Here is a 16,210-nt window from a genome sequence, read left to right as displayed (position 1 = left end):
AACGCAAATGCGCTTCCCAAACGCACACTAACTCAATAAATAGGTAGTTGATGATGTGGTGCAGTTGTTAACATCGAAAAATTGATTAAGTCATTTGAGCCAAAAAAAAAAAAAAAAAAAAGCTTTTCCAAAATTAATGGCACATATTGATGAACCCCGAAAACACAAACATCCAAAAAAAAAAAAAAAAAGATAAAATAATATTTTATCCATTTCTATATATTTCATTTTTCATTTAAACCTTCAATTCTTTTCCATTTATTTGTGAATTGCCAAACAAGTTTCTAAAATTTCCAAGTCAAATAGTGAGGGTTTTTTTTTTGGATAGAATGTGTGAGTTTGTTTTAATTGTACTATAGGGAAATTAAGATTGTGTTTGGATACTGCTTATTTGTTAAAAACTAAAAACTTATTGCTGAAAACACTGTAATAAAATAATTTTTAAAGGTGTGAATAGTGCTGTGAGATCCAAATTTACTTAGAAATCTATATTTTGCTGAATTTGGTGATACGTGAATAGTACCCATGGAACCCACTAAAAAAATGCTAAACACGCAGATTGGGTAAAACGCCCAATCCAAACGAATGTTAAACATTAATAATTGTTCCTTTTTTATTTTATAGAATGAGTACGACAAGGGTGTGTTTGGATACCGCTTATTTGCTGAAAACTGAAAACTTATTGCTGAAAACACTATAACAAAATAATTTTTAAAGTTGTAAATAGTGCCGTGAGATCCAAATTTACTTAGAAATCTGTGTTTTGTTGAATTTGGTGGTACGTGAACAGTACCCATGAAACCCACTAAAAAAACGTTAAACACGTGTATTGGGTAAAACGCCCAATCCAAACGAACGCTAAACATCAATAATTGTTCCTTTTTTATTTTACAGAATGAGTACGACAACAAAAGCCAACAGAAACCGATACCAAAAAAAAAAAAAAAATGTAATTATTACAACTCAGTTATACAAACAAAAAACGGGGTACACTCATAACTCACAACTAATTAGGAAAAAATGACTTTCAAATAGAACAACAAAAAATTAAAAATAATAAGTGATACAAAAAAAGGAAAAAAAAAGAAAAAAGAAAAAGAAGATAGAGTATGTCCTAATGTCCTACTTGTAACAAAGAAATTCCACACTTAAATAGCAACTACAACAAATTACTACTTTTGATCCACTTAAAATATTATCAAAACTTAAGTTTCCATTATTTGAAGACCCCATTTAAACAAAAATATTAATTCTTTTAAAAAAATCTAAATACAACGTTATGACTCTTTAAACAATATTAAAAACTAGTCAGCACCTTCTCATTTTTTTTAAAAAAAATATTATATTATCATTGTTTTTTCATAGCTATCTTATTTTTTAAGAGGGGTTAGGAGGCCTAATTCATAAGAGTTGGATGAGAAATTGAAGAAATGGATGGGGGGTTTTGATGACGATATGCTTTCGTGAAGGATTTGGCTTTCTCTTTTTCTCTCGCTATTCACTCACTCACCAACCCCCGTCTCACCCTTCAAGCTCTTTTTTCTATCATTGACGAGTAAAACCCCGCGTTTTGTTCATTGTCACTGACCAACAATTTTTCCACGTCTCTCGATCTTACCCGTCCAATGCTCCTGATGATCCAACGGCCACGTGCAATTTTCAACTAACCCGTCGGCCAACTCACCAACCACTCAATGTTACATTGCGCTCTCCTATATAAATATGCCAATTTTGGTGAACCATCTCAGGAATATTTTCGCTCCTCACAAAGCTTGAAAATTTCCGCAACACTATTTTTTTGTCTCATTGCTTTTCATCTCTAGCCATTTCATGCACTGTTGATCGGTTTTTGTCATCTGGGTCATTGAGGAAATTTGACATTAAATTCTCTTGAGAGTTTTTAGTGTGTTGTATCCATTTTCATTCTAAAAAAAAAAAATGGAATATTGCAATGGAAATGGTTCATCAGTTAACTCTTGCAAGAGCAGTGACCCATTGAACTGGGGGTTAGCTGCTGAGGGGCTCAAAGGGAGCCACCTTGATGAGGTGAAGCGCATGGTTGATGAGTTTCGTAAGCCAGTGGTTAGGCTAGGGGGTAAGAGCTTGACCATAGCTCAAGTGGCTGCAATTGCTAGCCAAGATGGTGCGATCAAGGTGGAGCTAGCTGAGGAAGCTCGGGCTGGGGTTAAGGCCAGCAGTGATTGGGTCATGGACAGCATGGACAAAGGCAAGGACAGTTATGGTGTCACCACTGGTTTTGGTGCAACCTCGCATAGGAGGACCAAGCAAGGTGGAGCCCTTCAAAGAGAGCTCATTAGGTAAATTTTTTTTTTTTTTTTTTTTTTTTTTTTTTTTTTTTTTTTTAACTATGTGATTGACTATATTTGATTAACTTTTTTTTCTTTTTCTTTTTCTTTTCTTCTTATTGTTGAGAATTTAAAGTTCTACCACTTTAATGTCCCTGCTACAAGTAAACGTGACTAAACCAACCACCTATATTTAATTTTCTATACCTTTAGCTAAGATTAAGTTTAGGAAATGCATATTTCCACATCTTTCCTTATCTTCTTTTCATTAATGGCGGCATGACTTTAGTGTTTTACATTAAATACAGATTGATTTAGCCAGAAATATGGGGGCAATCTTACAATACTTTTGGGTGCATATTTCTCCTCTCACATATAGATCATACTAATTAAATTCATGGTGGGACTTATTATTTATGTGAAAATAAAAAAATACATATTTATGGTACTCTTGAAGTATTTAATAATTTTCCAAAATATAGTTAGAAAAAACTTATGAAAAGTGATATATATATATATATATATATATAATTAAAAGATTAGATGAAACTGATTTATTAGATTGTTATGAGACGGTTTCATAGTTTTTGGTGTGTGTAGGGGGCATCAACCTCAAGTCACGCACACGGAATTGTTTCTTTCTTTAACGGGCCTCCGAATTGGTGTGGTGTTGTGTGTGCGTCGCATGAAGTCACAATCACACGGAACAGTTCCTTGTTTTGAGTGACTTCTTGCATAAGAAAAAATGGTAGTAACACGATAAATGACACAACTTTTATTATAACTCGGTTAATATATTAGAGTTATGGACCTACATAAATTTATAATTTTTTCTCCATCACTTACATCATAGCATTTTTAATAAAGACTAATAATAAAATGCCGTAACAACTTTAATTGGTATAGGTAACTTATAAGAGTAATGCTAAAAAAAAAAAAATTATAATATTTTATTATTTTTCACAATAAATTAAGTTGGTGAGTTTTTATCGGTTATTATCACAAGAGGAGTACTTGTTGTCGTCTATGGTTCATGGTTCATGCTCTGCCACTCACTCTTTGTTGTATTATTATTATTATTTTTTTAAAAAAAAATTTTTTATTGCTCCCTTGATAGACAATCTTGCTGCCACTTTTTTTTTTTTTGATAATCCAAACTTGCTGCCACTTACATGATATAGCGTAGACCTGGCATATATAATAATCTTATTATCAAAATTGATAGTGTATCATAATAAAAGCACGACTATAAGTTTTAAATAATTTAAAAAAAAAATCGATATGGTAAACTATTTGATTGGCGTAATTTATACAGAAAGGTTGAATGTTTCCGTCAGATATATTCAAATCTAAGGAAGTTGCCTGATAACATCAATAATATAACTTTAAAAAGTTAATAATGTAAAATATATAGCCGAGAATGATTCAATTTCTTATATAAATAAACGAGTTAGTACAAAATTCGAGGTTTGATATTCATATGATTACCTGTTCCATGGATACAAAAAATTATTTTTAAATATAGTGACTTCATAAGAAATGATTGAATTTCTTTATGGTTATTAGATTGAGTCTTGACATGTTCAACTCATAAAGAAAGCTAGTGTGTAATTTGGATTTCTTTCTTGGTTTTAAAAAAAAAAATATATATATTTATTTTGCCTCTTTCGTGACCAAACTACCTTGATTTAAAGACAAATAGGTAAAAAGAACTTTCGCAATAAATTGACTTAACAATCACATATTCACACCGGTACTTGTGACTTTTATAATGTCTAGCAAAAAAAAAAAGGGAAGCACGGAAGGTAAGTAGTACTATTGTACGAGTGAACGTGAAGTCTTAGTTAGAAGTTAGAATAAAAGAACTTTTGAATTTGTACATAATAAAGAATGATTACAAACCAACTTTTACACCTTGAATTGGGGTGTTAAAATTTTCTTTTGAAATATGATTTAAATATATATTTTAATTATTTTAAAAAATATATAGGAGAAAAGGTAGGTGGGAAAAAAAGTTGAGGCAAATTGAGCCACGTATGTGATTTATCATATGCACAGCCATCAATACTCTGTATAGCCGATATTCTAGGTGTAAGGTTGTATTATTGAACCAATCTGAGATGGACAATAAAGCTATCAATCCCATCTGTACCTGAAGTAGTCCAACTCTGCCAACACTGAGGTCCATATATGATAGAAACATGAAATAAATTTGAAATTTTTTCACTTCAAAAAGAAAAAAAGAAAAAGAGTTATTAGGGGTATATTTATTTATTGGTGAAAGGGATATGTTAATTGTTTTGAAAGGTTCCACTCCTCGTCTGCCAAAGCCAAACAAATTTATAAATTCCTAGAAATTTTTTTATTTGGGAAAATGATGTGCCTTTGAAAATTAACTTCTGAATTTCTGATGTCAAAGAAACATTAATTAAATATGTCCCTTATCTTGTAATATTCTTCTATACGTGTATTTGAAGTTTAGTTTTCTAACAAGCATAGAATCAGTCTTTCATTTTATGCTCTCATCCTTAGCTGTTATGTGCAGGCTTCTTTTAACATATTAGTATGCAAATCTCCAAATTGGACAAATTTTTTTTTTTTTTTATTTTATTTTGTGGTCCGCACATGATTATTAGTATGTATTAATAAGAATGAAATTTAATAAATTGAACTTGACATTTCTTATAAATGATAGTTGAACTAGTTTGGCATTAGAAAATTAAGTCTGCATATGTTGTCAATTCTTGCTGTCCTCATGTGCCCAAGTCAATGCTACTCATAATTAATAACATATTCAGCAAAAAGAAGAAGAAGATAATTAATAACATAAGCATACTTTTTTAATAAGAGTCTTGCCTGGAGATCCAAGATTCATTCTCATTTACTTTAATAATATTAAGATAAAATACAGTTGCAACATATATCGACTCTTTTTTAGTATTTCCTTAAATTTCACAAAGTCTATGGCCCTTACTTTTCTTCCAAATATGGACCGGACTAAGAAACAGCCACTACCTTAAAATGATCAGTATAATTGAGCTAAAGCAAGTCCAACCAAATTTATTTGAGATAAATAATAGTAATAATAATAATGAAATGATTCTTCACTAGTCATAATGCCACTATGCATAATTTGTATGTTCATGTGCTTATCAATCTTTGCTAATATGTTTTTCATGGAAATTTTGTTGCACACAGATTCTTGAATGCTGGAATCTTTGGCAATGGCACTGAATCATGCCACACATTACCTCACACGGCGACTCGTGCTGCTATGTTGGTGAGGATCAACACCCTCCTCCAAGGTTACTCAGGCATCAGATTTGAAATCATGGAAGCCATAACCAAGTTTCTCAACCACAACATTACTCCATGCTTGCCACTCCGGGGTACCATCACTGCATCGGGCGACCTGGTTCCTCTATCTTACATTGCTGGGCTTTTAACAGGCAGACCCAATTCCAAGGCTGTTGGGCCCAATGGAGAGTCTCTAGACGCCACCAAGGCCTTTGAATTAGCAGGGATTGATGGTGGGTTTTTTGAATTACAACCTAAAGAGGGTCTAGCACTAGTGAATGGCACTGCAGTTGGGTCTGGCCTAGCTTCCATGGTTCTTTTTGAGGCCAACGTACAAGCTGTTTTTGCTGAAGTTTTATCAGCAATTTTTGCCGAAGTGATGCAAGGAAAGCCCGAATTTACAGACCACTTGACACACAAATTGAAGCACCATCCTGGCCAAATTGAGGCAGCAGCTATAATGGAACACATTTTAGATGGAAGTGCTTATATAAAAGCAGCCCAAAAGTTGCATGAGATTGATCCTCTTCAGAAGCCTAAACAAGATCGTTATGCCCTTAGAACCTCTCCACAATGGCTTGGCCCACAAATTGAAGTTATCAGGACAGCAACCAAGATGATTGAGAGGGAGATTAACTCAGTGAATGATAACCCATTGATTGATGTTGCAAGGAACAAGGCTCTACATGGTGGTAACTTCCAAGGGACCCCAATTGGTGTTTCTATGGATAACACACGTCTAGCCATTGCTTCAGTTGGCAAACTAATGTTTGCTCAATTTTCAGAGCTTGTCAATGACTATTACAACAATGGATTGCCCTCAAATCTCACAGCAAGCCGCAATCCAAGTTTGGATTATGGTTTCAAAGGTGCAGAAATTGCAATGGCATCTTACTGCTCAGAACTCCAATTCTTAGCCAATCCTGTCACCAACCATGTCCAAAGTGCTGAGCAACATAACCAAGATGTAAACTCTTTGGGGTTGATTTCCTCAAGAAAGACAGCTGAGGCTGTGGACATATTGAAGCTCATGTCAACCACTTTCTTAGTTGCATTGTGCCAAGCTGTTGATTTAAGGCATATGGAGGAGAACTTGAAGAACACTGTCAAGAACACAGTCAGTCAAGTGGCTAAAAGAGTCCTAACCATGGGCTCAAATGGTGAGCTTCACCCATCCAGGTTCTGTGAAAAAGACTTGCTCAAGGTTGTTGACAGAGAGTACGTTTTTGCATACATTGATGACCCCTGCAGTGCAACCTATCCATTAATGCAAAAGCTAAGGCAAGTCCTGGTTGAGCATGCTTTGAACAACGGTGACAAAGAGACCAACTTGAGCACTTCAATTTTCCAAAAGATTGGAGCTTTTGAGGAGGAGCTTAAGACCCTTTTGCCCAAAGAAGTAGAGGGTGCAAGGATAGAAATTGAGAATGGGAAAGCAGCAATTCCTAACCCAATTAAGGAGTGCAGGTCGTACCCACTATACAGGTTTGTGAGAGAAGAATTGGGAACAAGTTTACTAACTGGTGAGAGAATTCGATCACCTGGTGAAGAATTCGATAAGGTATTCTCAGCAATGTGCGCAGGGAAGTTGATTGATCCTTTGCTGGATTGTCTGAAGGAGTGGAATGGTGCTCCTCTTCCTATAAATTAAGATTGCTTTAATTTGTTACATTAAAATTGTTATTGTTACGATCGGTTTTTTTTTTTTAAAAGCTTATTGTCAATGTATCTGGTATATGACAATATGTAATATCAAACTGTCTATGCTAGCCGTTTGTTTTTTTGTTATTATATAATAATATTTGTGTGTACTTTTGAGCTCAGTAAAAGTGTACAACAATGGAGAGCTTTAAGCCCTCCAAAAAGCTTCATGAAAAAATGTAATTTGTTGTTTTTTTAATTTCTACTATTAATCTTGGCGTGTGTGCGTGAGGTATTAGTTTTCTAATTTCCATGGTGGCACAATGCACATACAATATTTCTTACCATATTTAGAGTGGCATCAATGCCAGAACATCCTCAGTTAAGCCCACAATTCTTGAAATACTTAAATTCTGATCATGTGTTTTTGCTTTAACAAAGCTTGGATTTTATTCTCCCACTCATTTTTCTCTAAGGCAAGGATATTGGAGAGCTCATAAAACCTCGGTAATGGAATTCGGGTTTGAAATTTTTTTTTTTTTTTTTTGAGAACTATCGAGTGTGTCTGAATTTGAGTGATTTGTGAGCATTGGTTGTGAACGTTTGGTTGAGAGCTGTTATAATCCATATTAATGAATGAATTTTTTTGGTGTTGTTAGACTTGAAGTTTGCCGAACCACATTAAACTTGTATCTCGTGGTGCTTGCCCTTTTATTATTTTGCATGCGTTGCACAAAACTAAACATAAAATCCAAAAATTCACACCTTTTATTTTTTTTATTTTATATAGTTGTAGAAATCAAACAAACCATTTATGTAACAGGAGAATAAAGGATGCAATACAGTGACCAGGTATTCCCATTTCTAATTTGTCCAAAAATCTTTGTGATTCATGATGATCTTGAAGGCAGTGAGTGATAAATTCTATAGCCAGGTCACATCAAGGCAAACTGGTGAAATACTCAATTATTCAACTTCATCTTCCCTGGAGGTTTCTTTTTGGGTTTTTCCTATGAGTTTATGGTCTCTACGGAATCCATCATTTGGATTTTGCTGTGTTACAACCTGACAGACATCGCATGCTATTGCTTCCAAACTCCAAAGAGCTGTGTCGCTGTGGAACCAATCAGAGGAATCAATGTGCTCAATTATTTGCCTCTTTGGTGCGGAACTAGGCAGAGGAATATGCTCTTTTCTTTTCCCCACCCTTGAAATGCAATTTGTTACTTACTAAAGTTATTATTGATTTTGACATTTTCAAAGAAGTTTGTCTTTATTTTGCATCGGTTTACATTGCCTTCAAACTAAAATTCACTATATTGCGTTTGTCATTGATTATTTTTGCCAATTTATTTTACTATTCAGTTTATTTTTACTACTATTCATGGGTCTCATTGCACTTTTTGGTACTATTTATGAGTTCCACTGTACTATTTCAGCTAACTTTTACTTTTATTTACAGTACTTTCAAGAAAAAGTTTTCAGTTTCAGCTAAATAATTTGTTCCCAAAATGGACACTTAAGTGTGCGTTTTGCTCCAACTTAAAAAGTCAGCTTATTTTATTATTTAACTTATTTTTGCTACTATTCATGGCCCCACTGCACTTTTTGGTACTATTTATGGGTCTCACTGTACTATTTTAGCTAATTTTTACCTTTATCCATAGTACTTTCAACAAAAAGTTTTCAGTTTTAGCAAAATAAGCAGATTCTAGACATATTCCGCCCTTACACTCTAATTAGTTGGAAAGATGAAAATCTTGCTCATAAAAAATAAAAAATAAAAAAAATCTTGAGGGAATAAAAAAGAAAAAGAAATAAAAGGATAGAAAATAATGTATTATTATATCATTATTATTAAAAGTAAAAGGAGGGAAAATGGGGTTCATTTTGATGTTTTATTTATTTATTTATTTTTTTAATATTGCCATTTTCCTCTTTTCTTCCCAATTTCGATTGAAAAAAAAAATGTAGGTTAAACGGAAAATTCCATCCGGCTCATTTCTCTTTCCTTTCTTTTTCACCCCAACTAAACAATTGATCGTTTTTTTTCCTCGTCCTTTTCCTACCCACTTTTCGCGCATCTCCCTTATCACCTCAAACAAACATGGCATTAAAGTTTTGGGTTTTTTCATTTTGGCAATTTATGTTTGAAAATTTTTATTTTGTACCTGCATGTTTGATTCAGTTTTTTGTTTAATCCTTCATGCTTGATTAAGTTTTCTATTTGGATTTCTTGAAAATGAAAATTTTGAAACATAAAGAGCTAATATGAAAGGAAAAAAAATTCATTTATAGTGAAACCTTGTGATGTGCTTATATTGTTATACACATGGAACTCTTGCAAGTAGTTGTAAAAGTTTACCATCATGTTAATGCATATTGCATATATAGCAAACAATCAATAGTTGTAGAAATAGGTGTCTCATTAATGGCCAAATTTCAAATAATGACGAAGTTAGATATGGCTTGTTTACCAAAAAACAGAGAAAGAAGTTAGATATGGCTCATGCGCTCATCCACTGGCCAAATTCCCCGTGTGGATGGGCTCATGCTCTGTCCAATATTGATGTGACATTTACAATTACAAACTAAAATCGTAATATATTATGTTACTATTAGACTGCTCACATTCAAAATAGGGAAGGTTAGGCATTTGTTGTCTGACTTTCTTAATGGCAAATATATTTTGTTTTCTTTTAAAAAAAAATTTATGTGAAAAATACAGGTCAATTTAATCTGACCCGTAGCCTAATTGACCTGACTTGTTTCTAACCTGCTTAAAATAACTCATTTTTTACCTAAACCTGTTTTGACCTGACCTGACTTGCTTATTTGCCACGTTTACTAACACCTTCTCACTTTGTAACCTAATCCCCGAACCAAGATCTTGGGTTTTATATATGGTGCTTTATCCAATGCTTGTAATTTCTTTAGATTGTAACTAGAACCAAAACCTTGTTCTTTCTTTAGACGGTAACTAGGACACAAAGTGACGAAATTGCTATCAAATGTCACTTTCATGCAATATTTAGTGAAAATTTCAATTGCTTAGTTTGCATTTTAGTTTTTCTCTTTTTTTTTTAATTAAAAATAAGTGGCGACATCTCAAATATTTCCCCTAAGGAGATTTCACGAGTCTCTTTGGAAAGCAACCAGTTTTTTCTCAATCTCTCACATGTTTTTATTTTTTATTTGATGAAAGTCTCTCAAATGTTCAAAACAAAACATGACATCATTCTTGATATTATCTAACATCACAACTCATAGAAAAGATATAAGAAAAAGATGATATATATATATAGACACACACACAAGATGTCAAGAAAGAGCTGTGATTTGATTTCCGCTCCATAGTGGATATGCTCTGAGGCTACTGGGTCATTTCATTTCATAATTGTTAGAGATATTTTAGCCCATTAGCATAGGCCCAAACCGAATATGCTAGTATAGATGTGGAAGCAAAAGCATAAAGTATAGAATACAGTAACACACGAGAGTTACGTGGTTCAGCCTAATGGCCTACATCCACAAAGGAAACCCTAAAGGGCTACATCAATAATATATTAGAGTGTAGTACAAATCCTATGTTACAATGAATTATAATATGTGTATATATAATAAACTAAACCCTAGACTAATAGACTTCTAGTACAAGTAGGAGACTTGGCTTGCACACAAAGTAGAATTAGGTTTGGGCCTATGCTAATGGGCTAAAATATCTTTAACACCCCCTCTCAAACTCAAGATGGAAGTTTGATGAAATCTTGAGATTTGATAAGGTTGAGAAGATCCCTTGAATGAAATTTGGCTCTGTGACGGTAGTTTGAGGAAGACAATGGTCTTGCAGTGTTGATGCGACTTCTAACGGTGGCTTGACTATACCAGAAAGTTTTGACGGCAGCAGTAGGAACCCAAAGAAGATGAACGCAGCGAAAAAAACACGAGGAAGACAAAGATTGCTCTTAAATATACCGTAAGGACAGAAAACCATGGCCATAGGAAGATGACTCTGATACCATGATAAATATTAGCATTGATACACCATGTTGAATATGCTAGTATAGATGCGGAAGCAAAAGTATAAAGTATAGAACACAATAACACACGAGAGTTACGTGGTTCAGCCTAACGGCCTACATCCACGGAGGAAACCCTAAAGGGCTACATCAATAATATATTAGAGTGTAGTATAAATCCTGTGTTACAATGAATTATAACATGTGTATATATAACTAGTCGCTAACCCGTGCGATGCACGAGATAGTTAAACAAAATTTAAAGTAGCCTTCTGAAGAATTTACACATACTGTGCAACTGAGCCTTAATTTCTCATCAACAATAAAAACATGGAAATTCAAAACATGGAAAGAAAATAAAAATTACAACAATTAATTCCATTATCTTTCATGCTATACTTTGTAATTGTACAGAATTAAGTCAATTCAATTTAAGTAGTTGTAAAAAAATTGGCTTCTACTATTCTCTATTCTATAGAGATATGAACATATTGGATTTCTCAAACAATTACTGGTATTGCAATAAAATGATTTATTATTGAAAATAAGAAACAAAGAAAATCTGTCTATAGTTTAAGAAACACAATATACTAAAATTAAAGAGATAAAATTTTCGGAGGACAAAATATTATAGATAATTTTAGAAACAGATTATACACTTAAAATGATTAGTAATTTATAGCACTTACCCCCCACTATTAGTATATAGACACCAAGTGCGTTCGTCGTAACCCTTTGAAAGAACCTTCCCCAATTGGACCCTATCAAAAAAAAAAAAAAAAAACACCCAATTAACAAAATTGATCCAAAAGGGTCTAAAAAGCACACAAAATCAATTCAAAAAACAAAAATATGAGACAAAATAATTACTTTCCGCTGCCAATGAAATCGTCTTTTGTATTGCTGTTCCAAACTGCAACACTTATCTCTCTAAGGCCTTCAATTAACGAAAACACAAACTTCTCTTGGAATACTGAAGTATTATGACCATCTATACACAAAAAAAAAAAAAAAAAAAAAAAAAAAAAAAAAAAAAATCAGCATAACTCACTATAACTCTATAGAAGCCTAAAAAATATAAAAAGAAATTAAAGGGGTTGAATTTGATATTTACGTTTGGAGAGAGAGAGTTTGCAGAAACTGTGGTTTTATATTTCTTAACTTGAGAGAGGGGTAAGGTTGCTAGGGTTTTGAGGTGTTATAATGTTTTTATTTTTATTTTTTATTTTTTAAATATTGTACTGACATGGAAAATTGTTTATTTTTTAAATATTATGCTGACATGGAAAATTGTGGTGCCAGCAGAGGCTTCGGTTATATATATATATATAGATAAACTAAATCCTAAACTAATAGACTTCTAGTACAAGTAGGAGACTTGACTTACACACAAAGTAGAATTAGGTTTGGACCTATACTAATGGGCTAAAATATCTCTAACAATAATCATCTTTAACATCCACTTAGATTTGGACTGTCTTAGATAATCCTCACAGTTTATCAAAGGTAATTGGGCCGAACATAAACAAGGAAAATATATTTGGGCCACTGAAATGCAAGTGTACAAGGCCTTCACTCTAAATCCTAACATTGAAACAAAGGCTACTGTCTCTCCAAGCTGTGAAGTATGGGAAATTTATTTTTAAATCTTTTTATATGCGAGTCCAAATATCTTTTTCTCTTGTTTCTTTTCTTAATACATGTGTACAGTCAAACAGTAATATATTATAAAATTATGTACAATTACTATTTCTTTAAGAAAAAAAAACACACACACACAATACTGTAAAATAATTTGAGGCAAAAAAAAAAAAAAAAAAACAATAATAAAAATAAAAATATAACCACAAAGTCAATTTATTCAGGGGGAAAAGAAAAGGAATACAACCACAAAGATTCCAGAAAAATATATATACAACCATATAGCTCATTCTATCACCATGGATTAGGAGTAATCCAAAAAGGTGGTGGATCAAACTTCTCCAAATCATAATTGTAAAATGGCCTAATCTCCTCATCTTCTAAATTGAACAATCCAAAATCATGGCCACCATACAAGTAGTTCACGTCCACGTCCATCTCAGACTATCGATCATCCGTGAAATAAATTGAATTTGATATGCACTCTGAAAAATCATGACTGGACAATGACATCGACTGATTCCCGCCCAAAAACACATTTTGATCCTTCAAAGACTCCACCTTTTCCAACATTTTCTTACTCAAATCTAACTTGTAGACACAAAACAACTTAGTATGGTATGGACAAACCAAATGTTGTGTGTCACTGGAACTGAGTAAGTAAGATTCATCAACAACATCTCCTTCTGCATTTACAAAATTTCCAATGGTGCGTTGGATGATCAAGAAGTCACTTGATGTCTTCACCAAATACAACTGAGTTGAAACTTTGTCTCTGGGAAGTTTACTATCAACATATTTCAGTGGTGTTGTTGAAGGTTCAATGCTCAAAATTTTCGTTGGAAGAGCACTCTGAAACTCCTACACTTCCACTGAACAATTGTATCTTAATGCGTAAAGCCGATTATCATGGCATATAATGTCATAGTAGCCTCAATTTTCACCCACAAAGTTGGTCCATGTTGTGTCTCCTTGCTTACAGAATGCAAGGCTTGAGAGAGTGCCATAAATCATCACCACCGCCCCAAAGTTGTTGGAATGTGATGGGTCTGCAAACAAGATAGCTTTGCTGATAAAATTCTTCTTAAATTGGGCAAATTTGGACCTATCAATTGGGTTGAAGAATTCAACAGGAATCAATGGGAGTTAAAAGTGAACTCTGGAGAAGGGATTAAAGAGAATTGGGTTGGCTTCATCATCCAACATTACTAGCTAGCCGTGACAAGAACCCACACACCAAACATCATCACCAAAAGCCTCAAACACATCCTTCATCTTGTAAACCTTCTTTTCTATGAGATTAAAGAAGCGGCATGTTCTAAAGTCGCCTTCTTGGTCGCTAGGAAGCATGAGCCATGGAGTACTTTGAATGGAATGAGGTTCTGCTTGTGATTGTGTAACTGCGGATCTCCAGGAAGAACACACAGCTTTGTAGCGAATAGTGTCAACAAAGGGAACCTTTCTTAGGATGAGTCCTAAGAATTCAGGAGGGAGGTCTAACCATGAACATCATGATGAGCACTTTGCTTCAGTTTCAGCCTTCCATGCTTTGCTTGAAATTTTCCTTCTTTTTCTAAACCTCTCACCCAAAAATTTTCTTCTTTTTCTAAAGCTCTCACCCATGATTGATTTTGTGTTCTATCGACTAAGGATTTCCTATCTGGAGTTCTGCTTTTAATTTGTACTCAAAACTGACTTTTTTTTAATCGAAAACACTACTGAGCACCGACTTTGTTTTTGGTGTTTAGATACGCCGACTTTGATTCAAAAATTCTAAGTGGGAAGCATTTTTTTTTTTTTTTAAATTTTAAAACCAGTCTTTCCTAATCCTTTTAGGACTAGGATTGGGACTAATTTACTACTCCTTCTAGGACTAGGAGTAGTAATACTACTCCTTTTAGCAATAGGAGAAGATGTAGATAGCTTTTTCCAAACCAAAACCTTTTCTTTTCAATTCAATTCAGCTTTATCTCTCTCTCAATTTTTGTTTTACTACTGGGAATCTCTTTGTCAATAAACTGAAATTGCAAGTGGGTCTCGAATATTTTTTGCAAATTATGTTAGATATATTTATGATAAAGTAGGAGAAATGGGTTCTTTTTGGATTGAATATAATTAAATTGTTAGTATTTTGATGGGTTGGAATTATTTATTTATTTATTGAGTTTAATCTGAAATTTAATGGGTCTTAAACAAATTGTGTTAGGTTTTGTTTAGATGATACATGTGTTCTAGTCCTCCTATGTAGCATCTTTGGCTTATTGATAGTGACTGTAATGTCTTGGGATGAAGCTATTTGGGAAGAATGGCTGATGTTTGTAGCTATCTATCTAGCTATCTATCTATCAATCTATATATATATATATATATATATATAGGTAAAGTTTAGAGAAAGTTCAGTTAGAATTTGAAATTAGAATACAATTTTGTGCCATATGTCTAAATTTATGTAGGGACAACACTATAATTATTCACTTAAATTTTTTAATTTTTGTACCAAATGAGTTAATGAGTGCAACTAAGAATATAATATTTCTATATATATATATATATATATATATATATTAATAGGTAATGCTTAGAGAAAGTTCAAATAGAATCCAATTTAAATTTATGTAGGGATCACGTCATAATTATCCATTTAAGTTTTTTAATTTTTGTGCTAAGTGAGTTAATGAATGCAAAATACTAAGAATCTAATATTAATGAACTATAAAAAATAAAAAAAAACTAATCACATATACTCAATACAAATCATCAAACAACAAAGATAACCACACATTCTATCTCATTAAAAATTAGAAAAAAAATGATCATAAGTAGTATTAAATTTGGGTAAGAATTGTAATATATGACTAATTGCGTTTACTTTTAAAAGAAAAAAATTTGACTAATTATTTATATTTTTATGATAGAAATTGTGTTTAAGTTTAAATGTATCCATACATATGCATGTGTTACATGATATTTTATTATTATTAATAATTTGACTAGTTATATATATTTTTATAATAAAAATTGTGTTTAATTTTAAATGCATCCATCCCTATGTGTTTGCATGAGTTACATGCTAGTAAGAATTAAGAATAAAGGATGTCAACAGCATAATTTTCAACCACTATCAGCACTTTAATTTTCAATTAGGATAGAAAGTGCTCTGTCAACTGTATAATGTTATAGTGGATTCAGACTAGAATTTAAGAGGATATAAATTCACAGTAAAATTTAGGAATATACTAAATATTATGTATGTCTATTGTTTGTGTTGCTTTGTAACTGTTGTTTCAGATCCATAAATTTATTAAT

The 16,210-nt window shown here is 32.8% G+C and overlaps 1 protein-coding gene across 1 annotated transcript; it reads left to right on the top strand.

Annotated features, from left to right (window-relative positions):
- Positions 1 to 1,741: 1,741 nt before the first annotated feature.
- Positions 1,742 to 7,503, top strand: LOC126697237 (phenylalanine ammonia-lyase). Its single transcript, XM_050394138.1, has 2 exons — positions 1,742 to 2,318; positions 5,505 to 7,503. The coding sequence occupies exons 1-2, from the start codon at positions 1,939 to 1,941 to the stop codon at positions 7,252 to 7,254; spliced, it is 2,130 nt and encodes a 709-aa protein (XP_050250095.1). The 5' UTR covers positions 1,742 to 1,938; the 3' UTR covers positions 7,255 to 7,503.
- Positions 7,504 to 16,210: the final 8,707 nt, after the last annotated feature.

This window comes from Quercus robur, chromosome 8 (assembly GCF_932294415.1).
Source record: "Quercus robur chromosome 8, dhQueRobu3.1, whole genome shotgun sequence".
Lineage (NCBI taxonomy): Eukaryota > Viridiplantae > Streptophyta > Magnoliopsida > Fagales > Fagaceae > Quercus > Quercus robur.
Note: the sequence above shows the minus strand (reverse complement) of the source record. Positions and strands in the feature narration are given on the sequence as shown.